This window comes from Lampetra fluviatilis, chromosome 33 (genome assembly GCF_964198595.1).
Source record: "Lampetra fluviatilis chromosome 33, kcLamFluv1.1, whole genome shotgun sequence".
Lineage (NCBI taxonomy): Eukaryota > Metazoa > Chordata > Hyperoartia > Petromyzontiformes > Petromyzontidae > Lampetra > Lampetra fluviatilis.
In genome coordinates, this window is record NC_136307.1 from 8,256,885 (window position 1) to 8,274,678 (window position 17,794).

A 17,794-nucleotide genomic window follows, 5' to 3' on the forward strand; every position below is an offset into this window, starting at 1 on the left:
CCACACTGCAACCAACACCACGACAACCAACAATATAAAGACATAACAGACTGTTGGGGCAAGTGCTGTTAACGAGTACCGATGAAGGCCAGCACGGCACACGAGGGAGGGGGTGGGTGGCCAGCACCACGCCTGGCCACATTTGTCTCCCGAGTGGCGATGTTTACATGCCGCACCAGTTTAAATATTCGTCACCGGTGTTGGCTGTGAGCAGGAATTTAAACTCAGGTGGTAGTGCAGCGCCCTAACCGCTATACTACGACTGCCACCCACATTATCAATACAACCACCACAAAACACCTGCTTCATAACTACCATCACCACATTGCTGTATTTCTAGTTTTGCTTTTGTCATTTTGGTGGCCCAAGAAACGCTTGCGAATGAGACATCTTGATCTCTTGAGTTCTAACCTGGTTAAACAAATAGGCTTAAACCTGAATTTATATTCAGAAAAATGTAGTTACCTCGGTTCAAGTCCTTGTGCATCTGCACATTTATGCATTTTTATATAAAGTCTAGACATTCCCTAACTACCGATAATGTCAACGGTTCCATATACACTTGGTAAATTATGTAATTCAAAGGTTTGGGTAATGATATTTTATTATTCTGAATATTTTCTTTCTATGCGCACTTGCAGGATTTTGGTTTTGCCCTTGCCTTTTAAAATCTCTACCCCTCTGCGTGCCATTATATTTATATATTTTTTTTAAAGCAAAAGTGTTGCTGACAAAATCTAGTTGCGTTTTTTTTTTCGAATTGTGCTCGTGCACCCCACTGCCAACACAGTATCTCCAAATAATTGTTTCAAATGTTTTAAAAAATGTGGTCAGTCACTGCACACTTGTTTTCATGTTTTGTACGAAGGAAAAAAAACAACGGTGGTGGTCGCTTTGGGGGGGGGGGGATTAACTCCGAGAGATGGATTTGATGTCATGCTAAGGACTGTGTGTTCCATTAGTCACGATTCTCACGAGGTCTGATGAATGCCACAGCGTAATTCCTGCTCTTCACAGTTAATCCCCTCACCGCCTCTCCAACACAAATATTTATTTTTTCTAAAATGAATATTCAGCATTGCAAGCCGTATGATAAAATTAGAAAAATACTCAACATTTAACCTCGGAGAAATTTAGAACTGACACAATCACGAAAGAATGAATTTGCATAACTTTAGAAAACGATCGAATCGTGTAAAAAAATTATTATACATCAACGATTTGGTAATAAATTGCTTTTGCTTGTGAATCCAAGGTTCAAAGGATTTGAACTCGATTCCCAATTTTTCACACCAATAAGCCATGAATGCGCCGGTGTAATAATTACATGATGTGAGTATATTTGTATGCAGCATGCAAAACAGTTCACATTCAAGTGGAGGAAAATTTTAAAAACGCATTTTATGCTTCAGCCAGAACAAAATACGTTGGAACATCACTTTTTTTGTTCTTCGCTTTGACTGGTCCCTGTCATATTTTTCCACCACTAGCTGAGAGACACAAATAAAAAAACAAGCGCTGCTCCACACTTTCTTGAGCACTGACAAACTTACCTCTATTTTAAGTTAATGCCTAAATTGCTCCCACTCCTCTCCTCCCCCAGGAGAATCAATCATCAGATTACATGAGTAACCCAGTAAAATTTTAACCCTGAAGCCTTAAAGCACCGACCTGATGACTCTGTACCCGATGTGCTAACAGCATCAAAGCGTCAATAAATGCCAACCCATTGCCAGTAAAAACACATTTTCAGGTCATCAGACACCTTTCCACATTGAATCACTATTGCATTTCTCGTCTCGCTCAGCTGTCTTAAAACGCTGGCTTTTGAGTTCATCCTTCCATTGATTTTTTTTGGCTCAAGCCCTACTTTATTGCGCACGAATTAAAACAATGCGATTGCAGATTGGGTGCGTAAGTTCAAATTGCATTCGACTCATACAATACAGAATAACGCTGCAAGTGCATTTGTCGATTACCTCCGCAAAGAGTTAAAAATGAAAAACAAAATATATTTTCTCTTTTTGGGCTACCCTGTACCATAGTAACACGGTTCATATTTTTTTTCAAGTAACTTTGTGTTCCAGCATAAATACACAAAGAGTACAGATGGCTGACATTTCATTAACCTCGACAATTTCCCTGTCTGCACTTGTGTAGCTTCACTCAATTCCCACTCAAAATCATTGGCTATTACCCAGCTTGTATAATGCGTTATTAGTTTGGGAAAGTGCTTTGAATATGTTTTGTAATAAAAGTGTTCATACTATCCCCCCCCCCCCCTTAACGTTATCTGTTATGAAGGAATAATAGGTCTTAAATAAATAAACATACCAACATACAGCCCTTTGTTAATCCACTGTGATAGGCATTGATGATAGGTACCGTTTCACCGTATTTCACCAGGCCGATCTAGTGCAGGTTGGTGAATGGGGGGGGAGGGGATGGCCAAAGATCACTTCAGATGTCGTTTTAGTTATGGCCTGAAATTTAACTCGTGTCAGAGTTATTACTCCACTACTGACGTTAGCCGTGGCCGGGGAATTGAACTCAAGCCGACAGATCATATCACAGCGCCTAACCCCCGGCGCTGCCGCTCCGCGTCACCGAGAGCTCCACATCGCGTATTCATTTCAGGAGTGGGGAGGATGCATTATTTATTTATTTGCACACAGTTGCCGAGCACTGGACCCCAAGGCCCAATATGTCAAGCGGCCAGCAGCAAACAGCACTACCCCACGTTTGCAATTAGTGTTCACACGTTGTTGTTTTTTAACTCAGCAAGGTTATTTTAAGAAATACTGCAAGTTTAGAACTCGCTCCACCCACCATCGCAATGATCATCAGTTATTATTAACACCGCGCCTCGCAATGCAATTGCCCAGAGCAGCCCTGCCGATGACAAATCAAGGGTGCCTCGTTCAAGGGGTTGCACTGCGCACATTCCAAGAAAAATCCCCATCATCATCATTTCTTTGCCGACACCGTGGCTCAATCCCCGTAATTAATGCAACTGCCCCTACTCTATATTTATGACGGGAGGGCGCCATGTAATTGAGCTTGTCACTGTTGATCCGATCAGCGGACTTTACAAAGTGAAAACACCTCATTGTGAGCACCCCTTCCACTGCCAAGCATGTTAGGGTCGATGTGCTTTAGATCCTGGCACAGCCGAGAAGCAGGAGCTCCGGTTCATTTTGACAAATGGACGGCGGCTGCTGTTTTGCTGCCCACCTTTGCCAAGCTGCTAAAAGTGGACCCCGTTCTCACTGCGAGAGTCACTCTGGATGCAGATGTACAAACACGACGCAATCTTTGCAGCAGTTTTTCTGCGTTACTTTGTTATCATTTACCATGCTCATTCAGTCTCGTGGTGCAACAATCCATCTAGCTCCTGCATATGAGCTGGTCTCATGGCTCTATCTCCGCGGTGGACGTGCAATCTGGCATGTTCTCGCCTTCATCGTTTAGTCCCGACCATTTAGTGAGATGTCCTGCCCCAATGGCACTCCCATTTTCATAGACCAAATGACAAAAATACTTCCTTTTAATGACCCAAAGTTATGAAACTGTGTTTGGATATTTTGATTGAAACTACAAGCTGACCCATTTTTTTACAGTTTGCATTACATTATAATAATTTCGTATCACACACATTTGTTTACATAAATAATACCGATTCACGTCAATAATAAACAAAGATTGAAGGGCTGTTAATGGTATTTTTCGGGAACACAGAGAATACATCGAACAGACGTGTGCTGGCATACGCCCACACAGTTGCATAGCAAAAATCTCCGTAAATAACAATACATACTCTCTGGTTCTTTCGGTAAAGTCACGTAAATAGAAAAAATAATAATAGAACACACAATACATACGCATGCATTCTGACCAATACTACAGAATTGCTGCTGACTGTTCCCAGCTGCACACAAAAACACACACACGTACTAAATCCCAATTGAGTGCAAGCGTGTGCCTCTGTAGTAAACAGCGGTGTGTGGTCTGCACACTCCTACAAGTGCGCACGTACAATACACACACACTCAAGAATTGCAGCAGGAAGAGTGCCCCCAAGATGGGTATTTGCACTTCAGCTTTGTGCAAACACAAGGGATGCTCGTAAGCAAGTGACACGACGGGAGAGTCATTTGTCATCTCCCATTGCTGAAAATGCCACATTTGGGGGGGGATGGCAATGAGATTGTTCTAAGGGGAATAAACAGCCCTGCATAATGGGAACGCAGACACCAGTTAAAGAGCCGCGGGGAAACTGTTGGAAAGTTTCGTCGCCCGCCAGCGGAATTGCAACGAGAAAAAACACATTAACTGCGCAGCGCACAATGGCTGTGATATCATCACACCTTGGGGATCGTAAAGCCTCGGAAGCTCACACTTTTATTTCCAAAAGTAACACGTTTCGTACACGTTGACACAGCAGTACTCATCAGTTGATGGCTGAACTTCATAAGCAAAGCATTTTTCGTAGATGAACCTAACCTGAAGCCATAATTTAACTTTTTTTTCCTACTTCATTTTTTTTCCTACATCATTACCATGATCCGCTATGATCTAGGCACCGCTTCATGAAGGCCTACCCAACACACGATCTATCGAGCTCATGCACACGAGCTGATCTCAAGGCTCCATCTTCGCGGTGGACGTCCTCTCGGGCGCACCCACCCCCCACATGGTGGCTAAGGAGATCTCATCTCCCTCACCTGGTATGCAGAAGGTAGTGGGTTTGATCCCGACCCTGACGCCTGCTCTATATTTGCATGTTCTCCCCCTGGTCGTGTGGATTTTTCTCTAGGTCCTCCGGTTTTTCCCTTCAAATTTAGAATCAATGTGCATTTGTAGCATTTGAATGCTGTACATTTCCACATGATAATCCATTTCAATTGAGCTTACATTTGTGGCCAGGTCAATGCTGAAAAAGAGCCATATAGCTCATTGGGCCGTTACCTGGTAAAAAAAAAATGTGTTTAGTTTTCAGTTTCAAGAATAGTTTAGTTGTATAGTTTAGCTTTGGCTGCCACTCTGTCGTTAGACTCGACCACTGGCCAATATCCCATCTAGCAACGTGTATTGCGCAAGTGCACTTTTCTAAAGAGCCAATTTGATGCATCTAACTTGTATGTGCGTATATATGTATAAGACAAATGCAAAGATCCCCTGTATAGCCTGTACCAGGCTGTTGGGGCAAGTCCTGTTAGCAAGCACCTATGAAGACTGGAATGGCATACGAGGGGGTGGGTGGCCAGCATCACGCTCAACCACCTTTGTCTCCCCAGTAGCAATGTTTACACATCGCACTAGGTACTAATTTCAAGCTGAGTCGACCTAGGGGAGGCCCAGGACCGGTTCATGTAATTGTCACTGGTGTTGGCTGTCAGCGGGAATCGAACTCGGAACGGCAGGTTCGTAGCGCATCGCGCTAAACGCTACACTCCTGCTTCCCACTATATGTATATGCACACACATGTATACAACCTAGCCTAGCCTAGGCTTAGCTGCTCCATGTATCTCAGTCATGCATTACAAGGGTAAGGCCCAGGGCTGGCCTCCACTAAATCATTGAGGCCCCACAGATCATAGGATCTTGCCTCGAGCTCCATGCCAGAATCGGGGCCAAAGTGAGCCACTTCTGAGCACTGAAATAAATTCGATATCACAACAGCGTAAAAGTGTACGATTACTTTTAGAGAATTAGAGAATATGCTAATTACATTCATTATAATAGAACGGCACAAAATGGCCTGCCCTTGCTACGAGTGTCACTTGTACCAAATTAGCCGCTCAAACAAGCGACTGCAAAACACAATTTGCATTCATAAATTGTTCAAATGCTACTGCATCTCCGGAAGCCGTACACAAAGTGGGGCATGTGCTTCACGGGGACAATAGTTGCAGTATTTTATATTTAGTAAAAGTACGGCGTGATTGAGATCACATTATAGAGTGGGGAACAGTCAGTCATCGGCATTTTTGTTTCTGGACACTTTACATTAGCAAGCGCCCCAGCTGCAAAAGTAAACTGTTGGCGTGTGTTGCTTGCACCTCGGCCAGGGATATCAACATCCAACTGGGGTTTTTCACCATTAAAAAAATTTGCATTTAGGTCATCCATCAAGTCGAAGAACCTTCGGGACCAAAGTTTTCCAGAAAAAAATAATAAAACAGGCCGAGAACTGGACTGGTTTCTGCTTACCCAAGATTCATCAGCATGGTGTGACCTTTTAAAAAAATGCTGGTTGGTTGCCTGGTGTTATAGGCAAAAGCAATTCGTTAAAATATGCGCGGTCATTTAGCACTGTAAATTGTGCAGACCTTTGTCAATCCACCGCTGGACGTAATCATGGTGGTTTTTTGGGGGGTCGTGAAGATTATTTGGCAATACTTCGCCTTGCTGGTCAGTGTGGGTTAGTGAAGGTGGTAAGCACAGACACGGGAGCAGAGCAATACAGTACAACAATGAATTCCATTGCATTGCTTTCTGCTGCCCAACTCACAGAGAAGTACAGAAAAAATATGGATAAAATGACGACTTGCTATTTTGGCAGATGGTGGGCAAGGACCTTCCAACAAGTAGTAAACAAACACACAGACGATCGTCTGTTGCATCACCACAGCTAAAACTCAAAGAACAGCTATGATCAAGGGCCATTGCCTGAAACTCGGCTTATGATATTATTACAAACTTTTAAATAATTTATTTCCTCTTTAGTACAGTGTTACTGGTGAACGCGCTTAGTATCTGTAATGTGACGTGTTGTGAGCTTTGTCATTTGCACTTCGAGCACCACTGCCAAACGCAGCATCGCGACGTTTGCCATTAAATTTCGATCGCGAGATCAGATCATATCAGATTGAATCGGATCGGACGAGTATTGGTGGCTGCATAATTTACCCGATGAAGCGGATGTGCGAGAGCAGCAGTAGGAGGCAGACGAGGCGACGGGGCCGCTCCATCACGGGGATGTCCGACTGAGCCATGTGCCATGCCAGCGCATCCGTCACGCCGTCCAGGATGCGCCGCACCTTCTCGCTGCTGCTGCCGGAACCCTGCTCGATTCTCCGGCCCGCCAGTGAATAGACAGCCTGGCCTGGCGACATTTGGGGCAGCGCCGATGCCACGTCGGCGATAGACACGGAGCAAGGGTCGGCGGGGTGAGGGGTCGTGATGGCGGTGGCTGTGGCTTGTGCTGAAACCGAAGGGGATGTGGCGTCGGTGGTGGCTGTAGCGGCAGCAACAGCAGCAGGGCCCATTCCGGACAGCATCGGGATGGGTTGTGAAATTGACGTGGGTGGCGGTGCTGATGGTGGGGGCAGCACCGGAAACAGGCCTGCCACACGCAGAAACGAAAGTCACTCAGCAGAAATTTATGAGCCGCTTCCCCTAGATCAAAAGAACAGGACATTCTTGGATTGAATGCTCACTTGGAGTTTAGCTGCAAAAATATGAAGTAGCATGTATGTATGTATGCAACTTCATATTTGGCTAACCGTGTTAATCAGAGGTGCGGGGGAAGGACAAACTAAACACAAAAAGCAGTTCTAAAGAAATTCGTTTTCAATTTTGAATGATAGGCAATTTGATTTAAACGGTTTATCAATTGAAGAGTTGTCATGATTATCATCAGTCATAATCAATGCACTGCTGAATGAAGGCCTTTCCAAGTGGTCACTATCCCTCACAATTCTTGCGATGTTATTATCCAGCATGCACCTCCACACAAGCTGATTTAAAAATTCTCGCTCCCGGATGGACATCCTCTCAGATGCAATCAATTCCTTGGCTACCAGTCCATCATTATTTTTGACAAGAGAATTAGAATAATCGCACAGCCAAGTCATGAGGGCTCAACAACGACTTTGCTGGAACACGTGGAGGAGAGACTTGAGTTCAGAATACATAATTACACAATCAATGTTTCTCATTATTCTTTTATAAGAGAAACAAATTAAAATACAATGTGTTTTTACAGACTCTTTCTTTTTGCGACTGAACTGCGTGGCAGGAGCATCTGAGTTAATACGATTAAGAATATCAAGGAAATTACATGCAAGCTCCACCCCCTCCCCCCGTTATCACATTCACGTGGTAGGTAGCCGTGGATTAATTTTCATTGTAATTTTCATGAATATGGCCAAAGGCTCATCATGTGGTAATGTATTTTTATTTACATTCTACCTACACAAGCTTTCCCTAAATAATCTAATTATGATTCAAAATATTGGTCGTGAAATCCTACATCAAATGTATGGTCAATAGTAATGAATCAAAACTGTAAAAACATTTACTCTAGACTAAAAATACCTGTGAAATCTCACAGTTTACATCCATGCACCAGGACTTAGGGGAGGTCCTGGACAATTTCTGATATCATGCAGCACTGTGGCGATGAATTGAACTGGGGTTGCTGGGTTAGCAATGCAGTGTCAACAACACCGCCACCACATACAAATCACAGCATTTGCACCAAACTAGATTAACTTTGAGGCCACATGAAGTGTTGAAGGTTTGCTGCTGGCAAGAGGTCACGGGACAGACTCAGGTGTTATGGGTTAACTGATTGAGATGACTGGCAGAGGTACCACATGTGATCCCCACTGTACCAAAATTGCACACATACAAATACACGACCACACATATATTCACACATACACACAGACATCTTACGATTTTGTGAACATAGAGATATCAGAGGACGTTCATCGTGGAGATGGAAGGATTATATAAACTCTGGTTCAGCAGCTAGGATTGTTGCTTCGTGAAATCATGCGGGGATGGCGACGACTTGGGGAGGCCTTCATCCAGCAGCGGATGGATCATGGCTACTGATGACATACTGTATCAGACATGAAAATTAATTACTCATATCCCTGCTATTCTGCATTCTTTACATATATTTGACAGTGGTATTCACCACGTTGCTTATGACCAAATCACCCAGAATCTGCCCGATCTCGGACGCCAAGCAGGTTTGAGCCTGGATAATTGCCGAGCGGCTACGCTGTAGGCAGCTGAGATACGTTCAGCAAAGGTAATGTTTGTATTGTACTTCTATGCTCCCACACACAAGCTCCACAACTTCACCAACCTGCACTGGCGAGTGTGGTGTCGAACGCTCAAATTACCCCCACAATCTGCACAGATGAGGTGGCCCTCATCTAGCAGTGGAATTGCAAAGACACGTACTCATCACATCAATAACACCACCATGCTGCTCTGTTTAGGAAAGGGTATTTTATAACTCTAAAACATTCATGTGAAAAATATTGTGAAGCATGACACCAAAGAACAATTATCCATTCGAGGAAGCTAAGTTAATGCATTTAATTATCGGTTTAAGTACACAAACAAGTCACTTGCCTAAGTTGACTACACTACGCGACTGCATAATATTGCTGCTTTGTTATAAATGTGAACAAATTTCTGTTACTAATAACCTCCATTTACTATATTCAACGAACGCTAAATAAATAGCATTATTGAATAAAAAAACTAATGCAAGGTAGTTTAATTACCAAGAACTACAAACAGAAAGTGGAAGTCAAATGGAGATCACCAATATTTTTTTTGACCACGACAAATATTCCTAGTCGACAAAAATATCATAGTATATTGCAAATTAGTTTCGAGCGCGCACATTTCGTGTAGACAATAAAAACCAAGCACCCAATAAAATAGATGCAGATTTTTATTTATTTGTGCACTTACACTTGTTAATGGCCTTCAAATTTCAGCCCATTATTTGGCAAATTTTGGCGCAAACACCACAATGAGCAAATGCATACAAGTGTAACAACAATTGATGTGTAATTAGCGGCGGCAGCTGAAATTTGTTAAAACATAAAAAACAAGCAATGATACTTGCTAATGAGGTGGGAAAAAAACTGGCTGTTTATCTGGCGACTTGCCCCTGATTTTGTGAAGAGCCCTTATATTTAGAATCCTGTCTGGAATCACCAAGCAATACGAGACACATATCTCCTTCGAAGCTCCAAAAATACTGGGCTCACAATTGACAGCTACACCACTCCTCAGTAGTGTCGGGCCTCTCTGGTGAAAGAAAGCTTGATGTTCTTCCAGCGTGGTCATGCTGCCTGTTCAAAACTCAAGACAAGCCACAGTGGTGCGATTGTAGTCATGCAACCCAAATTATGGACCACATCGTAAACAACTGCAGTCAGTGCTTCTTCAACAGAGAAAGAGAAAACCTACATGAAATCTCTCCTGAAGCCCTCTCACTGGTATATATCTCCTGAACACATTGCTGCAAAGTGCAAGAATACCATATGGGCAATATTAGTCTAATACCAATGTTGGCTATAGGCAACATAAGTCTATAGAACACATGGTAAACAACTGTAGTCTGCAAAACAACGCGAACATTCCCCTAAAGCCCTCTCGGTGTGGCTGGCAGACCTCTAAATTGGCATTTATCTCCTGAACATATCGGCCGCCATATGCAAGGATAGAAAGCACCACATGCACAGGGCTCCTTAACAAACAGCCACATTGCTCTGAGTAACAGAGGACGAGGTGCGATGCTATTATTTGTTTGTTTTTTATCCGTGAAACGAGTTTGGTATAAAGAATGCCGTTGTTACTGGGCAAATGGGAGCATGTACGTGACAAAATTCCCTCGCTCTCTTATCACCGTCACTAAAACCCTGATGCGGTGAAGGTAAGCAACAAGGTTTATGTAACCCAACGAGTAAGATCACTTTCAGCAGCGCAATTGGAAAGTGTAGTGCCATAGAAATGTGTAATACAAATCGAAATTTAATACAAATGTTTTTAATAATTGGAATTTCATCATTGGCATGATATCAATGTGCAACGTTAATGTAACATGGGCAATATAGCACAGCTGAATTCATTTTTCTCCGTTCGAAAATAGGCAAACGTAATTTAGCAAACAGTGGTGTAATATAATGTAATTGTTCAATGTCTGCGTTGGATTTGGAATTGAAATAGCCGAGTACCAAGGACAATTGCTAAATCCCTTTGGCAATCAATGACGCAGATGACAGAGAAAAAAAGTAGGTTGAGCATCAGTAAAACACGTCTACACTCGACGTCAGAATACAAAGGTGTATTTGGACCCTGTTGCCATCCTACGTGGAAGCAGGCAACACTTCTGGACCCATCTACCCGCTAAAGCAATAATGAAAAATCGTGCATCCGCACAGAGATTACGTAACGCTTTTTCCAACACGAGGAGCGGCACGGAAAGCTATGGAGTGGCCCGTGAAGGCCAAACCGAACAGCGTGTTTGCAACTCGTCCTTTATGCTCTGGCTTTGTGTTGTCAAGCTTTGGGCAACTCTGATGAATTTGGCCGCCTTTCATGAGGGTAAGTTGCTCGTCGCAGTACGACTTTATACAAAAGATAAATTTGTAACGGATCACCTTTGCAAGAGTTATCATGCCTCCACACCCATCCCGACAAACAGGCCAATGGAACCTGCTGAGTAAACGCTTTTAAGCCAAGTTGGAAAGCATTAAAAACAGTCTTGCCTCATGCACGTTATTAATCATTTGGTGTGAACGTCTACAAAGGGAAACCTCGTTTGCCATACAGCGTTAGATAAAACTTGGCAATTTTACAATACTGATGGCACCCTACGGAAGAATACTCTTAAAGCACCTATATAATGAGATCACTTTGGTGGAAAAGCAATACTATTACAGGGCAAGATATTGTCTCCTGTGCCGGAGGAGATTAAGGAGGGATATGTTCCAGGGAACACAATACAGATGGCTGAAATCAAGAAAACTGTGGGATGAGGATGTGTGCGGATCTCCAACACAATGAACAAGTCGCATCTTTCAACCACAACTGAGCGTTTCATTTCATTGCACACTTAAGCTTTGTATCAGAAAAGATAATGGCACATGCAGCATGCAAAAATAAAAATGTAAAGGGTCACAGGGGGAAAAAACGTCGGTTACCCGCTCAAAGAAACGTGTGGAAGTGCGCATCTGAGATAGTGATATAATTCCATATTCCTATAGTGGGGATAAGTCATGACAACTACTGATGGCTTTCCACAAAGTGGTACTTGACCTACTGGCGCAGAAGGAATGAAAGGCCGAGTCCTACTTTGTTATTAATCGGTGAAAGATGAAAAGCTGATGGAAAGAGAAATCCGCTCACTGCCACTACCGTGGCCGTAATGGATGCTGCTGCTGCTGTGGTGTAGTGGTTAGTGCGCAACTGGACTTGCAATCCAGAGGTCGTCAGTTCGACCATGCTGACACGGCAGTTAAAACAATGGTGGCAATGCTCTGGTGTCCGCCTCCCCCGACCACCCAGCGGTATAAATGTGTGCGCCCCAGCTGGTCAATTAGCAGGTTTCATGCGGTGGGGTAAAGGGTGGATACTCGTACTTATTCCAAGATGTCTGGCCAATATGTAAGAGTAGGCCAAATACCCACTACAGGAGCTCTCTATAGTTGAGGCCCTACCACGAGCATTTGCGTATGACTTTGCCGGGCTCCAACCTGTGCCTTTCACCAACTGGTGATCCACGTACTGTCTTCTACGTTAATTAGAGATCTCACAGTGGGGATGCTACTCTTGGATTCGGTAAAAAAAACTAGCATGTGTCGAAATGTTCTTTGTAAGCTTGTTTCTTTGAAATAAAAAAGTCTATTTCGCTCAGTTCCTAGAATTTGAATACTTATGATAAATATATTGGCATCAACCGGGAACAAATGGAACCGTGTTACACAGTGCAGTGTTATAATTTAGATGTGTTGGTCAAGTCTTATACAACACGTCTGCTTTTATCCCTTGGTCAAACCTCTAGGCCACGTATTATGTAATCAAGCTTTTCTGTGTGCTCATTTGCTCTCTTGCTGGTCAACATGACTCAAAGTTTGAGGAACATGAATTTAGCCTCGAGCACAGCACATGCCTTATAGTTAGCTTGTTTTAACTGCAAGGACTTTGTTTATTGTGTTTTTAAACTTGAGTGCCACACAGTACAGTGCTGTATCTGGACAAGCTTCACTGTATAGATGATAATAAATGCTTTCTGTTGTCCCACATTGTATCCCGATTCTACTATTCAGCATCTTGTCGTGAGACCAAGTCTCCATTTGGATCCCTCGCAGAGCAGTGCCGGCCTCTTTGTGTTCGAGAATGGCCCACGGAAGCAGATATCACAGCGCTCCTCTGAAATCCTTTCCAGTGTTGCTGTGTAAGCACGTCTAAATAAGTATAATTAATTATTCTCATTGTGTCGTCTAGGCAGTATGTTATTTATCAATTATAAGACCTACTTGCATCTCAAAAGTTCACAGATCGCACCAGCAGTACACAAATTGAGAATTGAGTGATATAATCCATGGGCAAAAAAATTCACACAAGACACCCAACGTTGCATCTAATCTAAGTTATTTAATAATGTCAAAATGTCAATCAGTTTTTCAGATTAACATCCGGTACAAAACTCGCTAAACGATTCCAGAATTTAAAGACAAATTCCCAGTGACCTCTATTTCATACAGTTGGGGACAGCATTTTACACCAACCCTGCTACAGACAGTAAGTCATGTATGTATGGAAATTCCTCGAAAAACGTGGTAGATGTGTTCCTGAAAAGTGCCGCATTTCGCGAAGAATAACTGTACGTAGTCACATTTTCACTATAAAATCAAACTACTACTTCAACTACTATTTCTATTTTACCAGGTAAGGCCCACTGAGCTACATAGCTCTTTTTCAGAAGCGACCTGGCCACAAATTATAGCTGAATAAAGTGGCTCATCAAGCAGCCAAATAATCTAAACGCATGTTTCTGAATGTGGAGGGAAAAACCAGAGGACCCGGAGAAAATCCATGTGAGCACAAGGAGAATATGCAAACTCAAAATATACAGGCGTCAGGATCAGGATGAAACCCACGACCTCCTCTATACTAGGTAAGGTAGTTAACATTTCGCCACAATGGTGCCCCAAATCAGCCTGCAGTGATCCCAAGGTGAGGCAAAGAACTGAGATGAGGGTTTGACGCGTACTGTATCATTCCCCGTACTGTATCATACTGCTTAGCCTCGCAGCTCAAGTAGACCGTTGTTGAAAGCTCAGGAACTGTATTATAACGGTGCGCCTTCCGCTTTGTGCGAAAAGTATTCCCTCACAGAAGAACCACGTTATAGCGAAAACACGAAAAGCGAGGGCTTACTCTACACATTGCACGACAGTTAAACGAATGCGTTACATTCCTCAGAGCTGGAATTTGAGCCACATCACGTGCAAAACAAAAGTTAATGTGATGTTTTTTTGTTGTTGTCGTTTCAAACAATTGTGACCAGGCTGAGGCCACTCACTCGCTAGACTTGAGGATCCGATTTAATCACGTGCGGTGGCTGAACCCCAGCTTTAAACCCAGGTCTCTCAATGGTGCCGTCTCAGCACCCAGAACCCTCCGAGCCACCCGGCCTATGAGCCACTCGGCATCTGAGCCACTGAGCCTCTGAGCCACCCTGCCTCCGAGCCCCTGGGCCTCCGAGCCCCCTTTATACTTTTCACTCATATCGTGTTTTTGTAATGTTTGTTGTTGTGACGTTCTGACCTGCCCTGACTGGACATCTGTGAAAAAAAGTTTTATAGCTCATCAGATTCCTCCAGTCTCAATAAAGATTCTGATTCTCAAGTCCAGGCGCGAGCCCTGACTTTTAGTCCCTCTGCCTATGATCAAACAGGCTGCCTCTCTCTACAAAATAATTATGCCCTCTGTTTCTGTACCGTCTCTTTATATGTGGGTTACAAAACAGCGCTAAGTAAATCCACGTTGAGTTTTATTGCATTTTGTCAATGTAAAACACACATTTATTGTGGCAAATGTTACCACCGTTGTCATGCCAATTGTATTTTTTTAATAAGCTGCCATTAAACTAAACACTGTATTATTATGCATAGGTCACCGAGTATGCTTTTGTAATTGAGGGATAAGGTTATGCTTGAATTACGTTTTATCCAGATGCAGGGGGGGAAAAACGGATGAACAATGATCAAACAAATGGTGCATTTATTCCTTGGGAGATGCAATTTATTTACACGGGAATAAAACCACAAGTGCATTTCTCCACATTTTTTACAATTCTGTGTTGTTATAAAAACCATACCAACTCAATATAGCCTCCGCAAAATGTTCAGCGCTTGCAACTGCTCGCTCATGCCACTGCTTGTGGCAGGGCCTCCACAGGTGGGAACTCTAAGAGGTTACGTGGCCTAACTGCAGAATCAGAAAATCCGATGAGCTATGAAGCTCTTTTTCTACACATGTCCAGTAAGGGTCAGGAAGTCACACCAAACAATAAAAAAAACACAACAAACAATAAAGAAAAACGATAGGGCTGCAAAGTATAGGAAAAATAATTAAATAACGACAAATACATGAATAAAATAGATCAAGTATATACGTTCCAATGGCATGAGTACACCTTCGATTCCTTCCCCCGCACCTCCGCTTAGTGGGGTTGGCTCTGTATGGTGTGACAGTAACAAAAAAAAAGGCAGCAAAAACGGTTGGCTACGTACGGCGCGAAAGAAGTGCAACATAAATACAGACCACACAAAGACAACACACAGTGCCTCAATAAAATTGGAGGCGATAATATCCCACACTTAACCCCACCCCATGCGACCTGCCGATCGACCAACCCGATTAGTACTACTGGGAGAATAGAGGCAGGGGAGGGGGGTAGTTTTAGAAACTCGCTCATTTGTTTTAACTGCCGCGCGGGAAGATCGACCTGAGCCAGTGCCCACTGGATTGCAAGTCCAGTGTGGTAACCATCACACCACGGTAGCATCAAAGTACTCACATTTATGCGATCCACAAATCACCTTCTAGAGATTGCTATGGATTTACCGCAATTGCACACGTGTTGCAACAGTGGCATTTCGTGATAATTGTCTTTTTTTAGATTTTTTATTAAACGACACAACGATGTTGATGCCCCCAGCTGCTGCGCGTCTCTCTTGAATGCCATCAAAGATACTCGGGAATATTATCAGAGGACCAAGAGCCAACTTCAGAATGAAAGGGGAAAACTACATTTAATAAAATCCACAGAATAAATGTAGCCTAGAGCAAAGATGATGCACACATAGATGTCACAGTGGCTGGGAGGCTTTCCAGACTTGAACCCCAGATCTTTCTGCTCAAGTTCTTTACCAGAACATCCTAAGGGAATGCAGCCTGAGCCCATCCTTAACGTCCCTTCAGCACTCAATGAGCCACATCTCACTTCATCATTTCATAAAAAGGGTTCCTTTACGCCATAAATCGCTGTGCAAATGCCATTGTAGGTCCTGCATCATCCCATAGGGCACTCGGATCGCTCGTCATATCGGCCCCACAGCTCGCTGCATCGGCAAACGTGGAGCGTGTCTTGCTCCACGGCAGACGAACGCGATTTGTTTTGATGGCCGAGTAATTAAAACGATTGCAAGACTCGACCACAAGAATACAATACTCGTCTATTTTTTTAACATCAACATCCAGCGACTTACGTAGCTTTAACAACCCATGGGCTATGACATTTGAGCTTTTAGAAATATACATATAAGTCGATTTCCTGGAACAGAAAATCAGACCAAGGCTGAGGCTCAAATGCCACACTTGGATGAATTAGTTTGGATGGGAAGCCATCCAGATTGTAAGCTTTGGAAAAAACACGCGTGTGTGGGTTTCTATGGGCACGGCAATCATGAAAAAGTGGCTTCAACCCTGACGTATTAAATCAGATGCATTTGTTTCTTTTACACTGATGGCAAAGAGAAAAGTAAAAGGAAAATGTTCTCCCCACTTAAGCGATTACCAGTATTTTCAGGAGTTTGCGACTTCATGGGGCAAGCAGATTTAAAAAAACAATCTCCTAACACTTTGATTATTTTCCGCGCCCAAAACTCTTGAAAATAAATATCGGATGCCATATTTCAAGGTCACCAATACGAATTAATGGCATTGGATGGAGGTGTCCCAGAAAAAAATTAACATTAATATTGTCATCGACTGTGAGCGCCTTGCCCACTCGTTCTATTAAATAAGAAACTAGCAGGATAACAACACTTTGACATTTGCAATTTGCAGGGTTCACATGGTAGTGATGCCAGCAATGGCGGAGCCAGGATTTTCAGGTCGGGGGGGGCAAAAAATGATAAGAGTTGTTAGTAAGTAAGGACTTGTCCCTTGCGTTTTATTCGACGCGTGTTCGGCGATGGCGCAGCCATCGATCGAGGATCGAATTCGAACCGCGTTGTGTGATCGGCATCGCGCTCGCTGAAGGTGCGCCTTCAGGGAAGTCGTGTACTGTATACGCAACTGCGCACATTTCTGTGAGTCTCTTATAACTGCTTTGCCGTTACTTATTGCCAATTATGGACTCAGACCATTGTCCTATCATCTCATAGAGTCCCTGGCACGTACTAATATGCTACACAGTGGCAGTGGGAGTCGCAAAATGCCGATTTATTACTAATAAACCCCAATGATCCGATCGAAATTAGGGATTTCGATCGGATCAGTGGATGCCAGCTATTGACCAGCCCAAACTTTCTCAAATAGCATCTTCACACCATAAGGAACACATTATTTCTTAGCGTGTTAAAATTGGTTGTAAAATAACAGGGATCAAGCCACTGGCTTTATGTCAAGCGACGATAATAGCTGCTATGTAGGGCGTAGGGAAAAAAAACTCAATAATTTGAGACGTAAAAAGATTGTAAACCTTTCATCCCATAGCCAGGCCTCCCACAAGTTTTA

At 43.2% G+C, this 17,794-nt stretch overlaps 1 protein-coding gene across 4 annotated transcripts in view; it reads right to left on the reverse strand.

Moving 5' to 3' along the window:
- Nucleotides 1–17,794, reverse strand: part of LOC144944025 (estrogen receptor beta-like) — a 154,267-nt gene that overhangs the window by 11,713 nt on the left and 124,760 nt on the right. For all 4 annotated transcript variants that reach the window (XM_078872033.1, XM_078872034.1, XM_078872035.1 and 1 more), the window contains one exon: nucleotides 6,914–7,349. In XM_078872033.1, coding sequence (XP_078728159.1) covers nucleotides 6,914–7,349 — 436 coding nt within the window. The remainder of the gene's footprint in view (nucleotides 1–6,913; nucleotides 7,350–17,794) is intronic.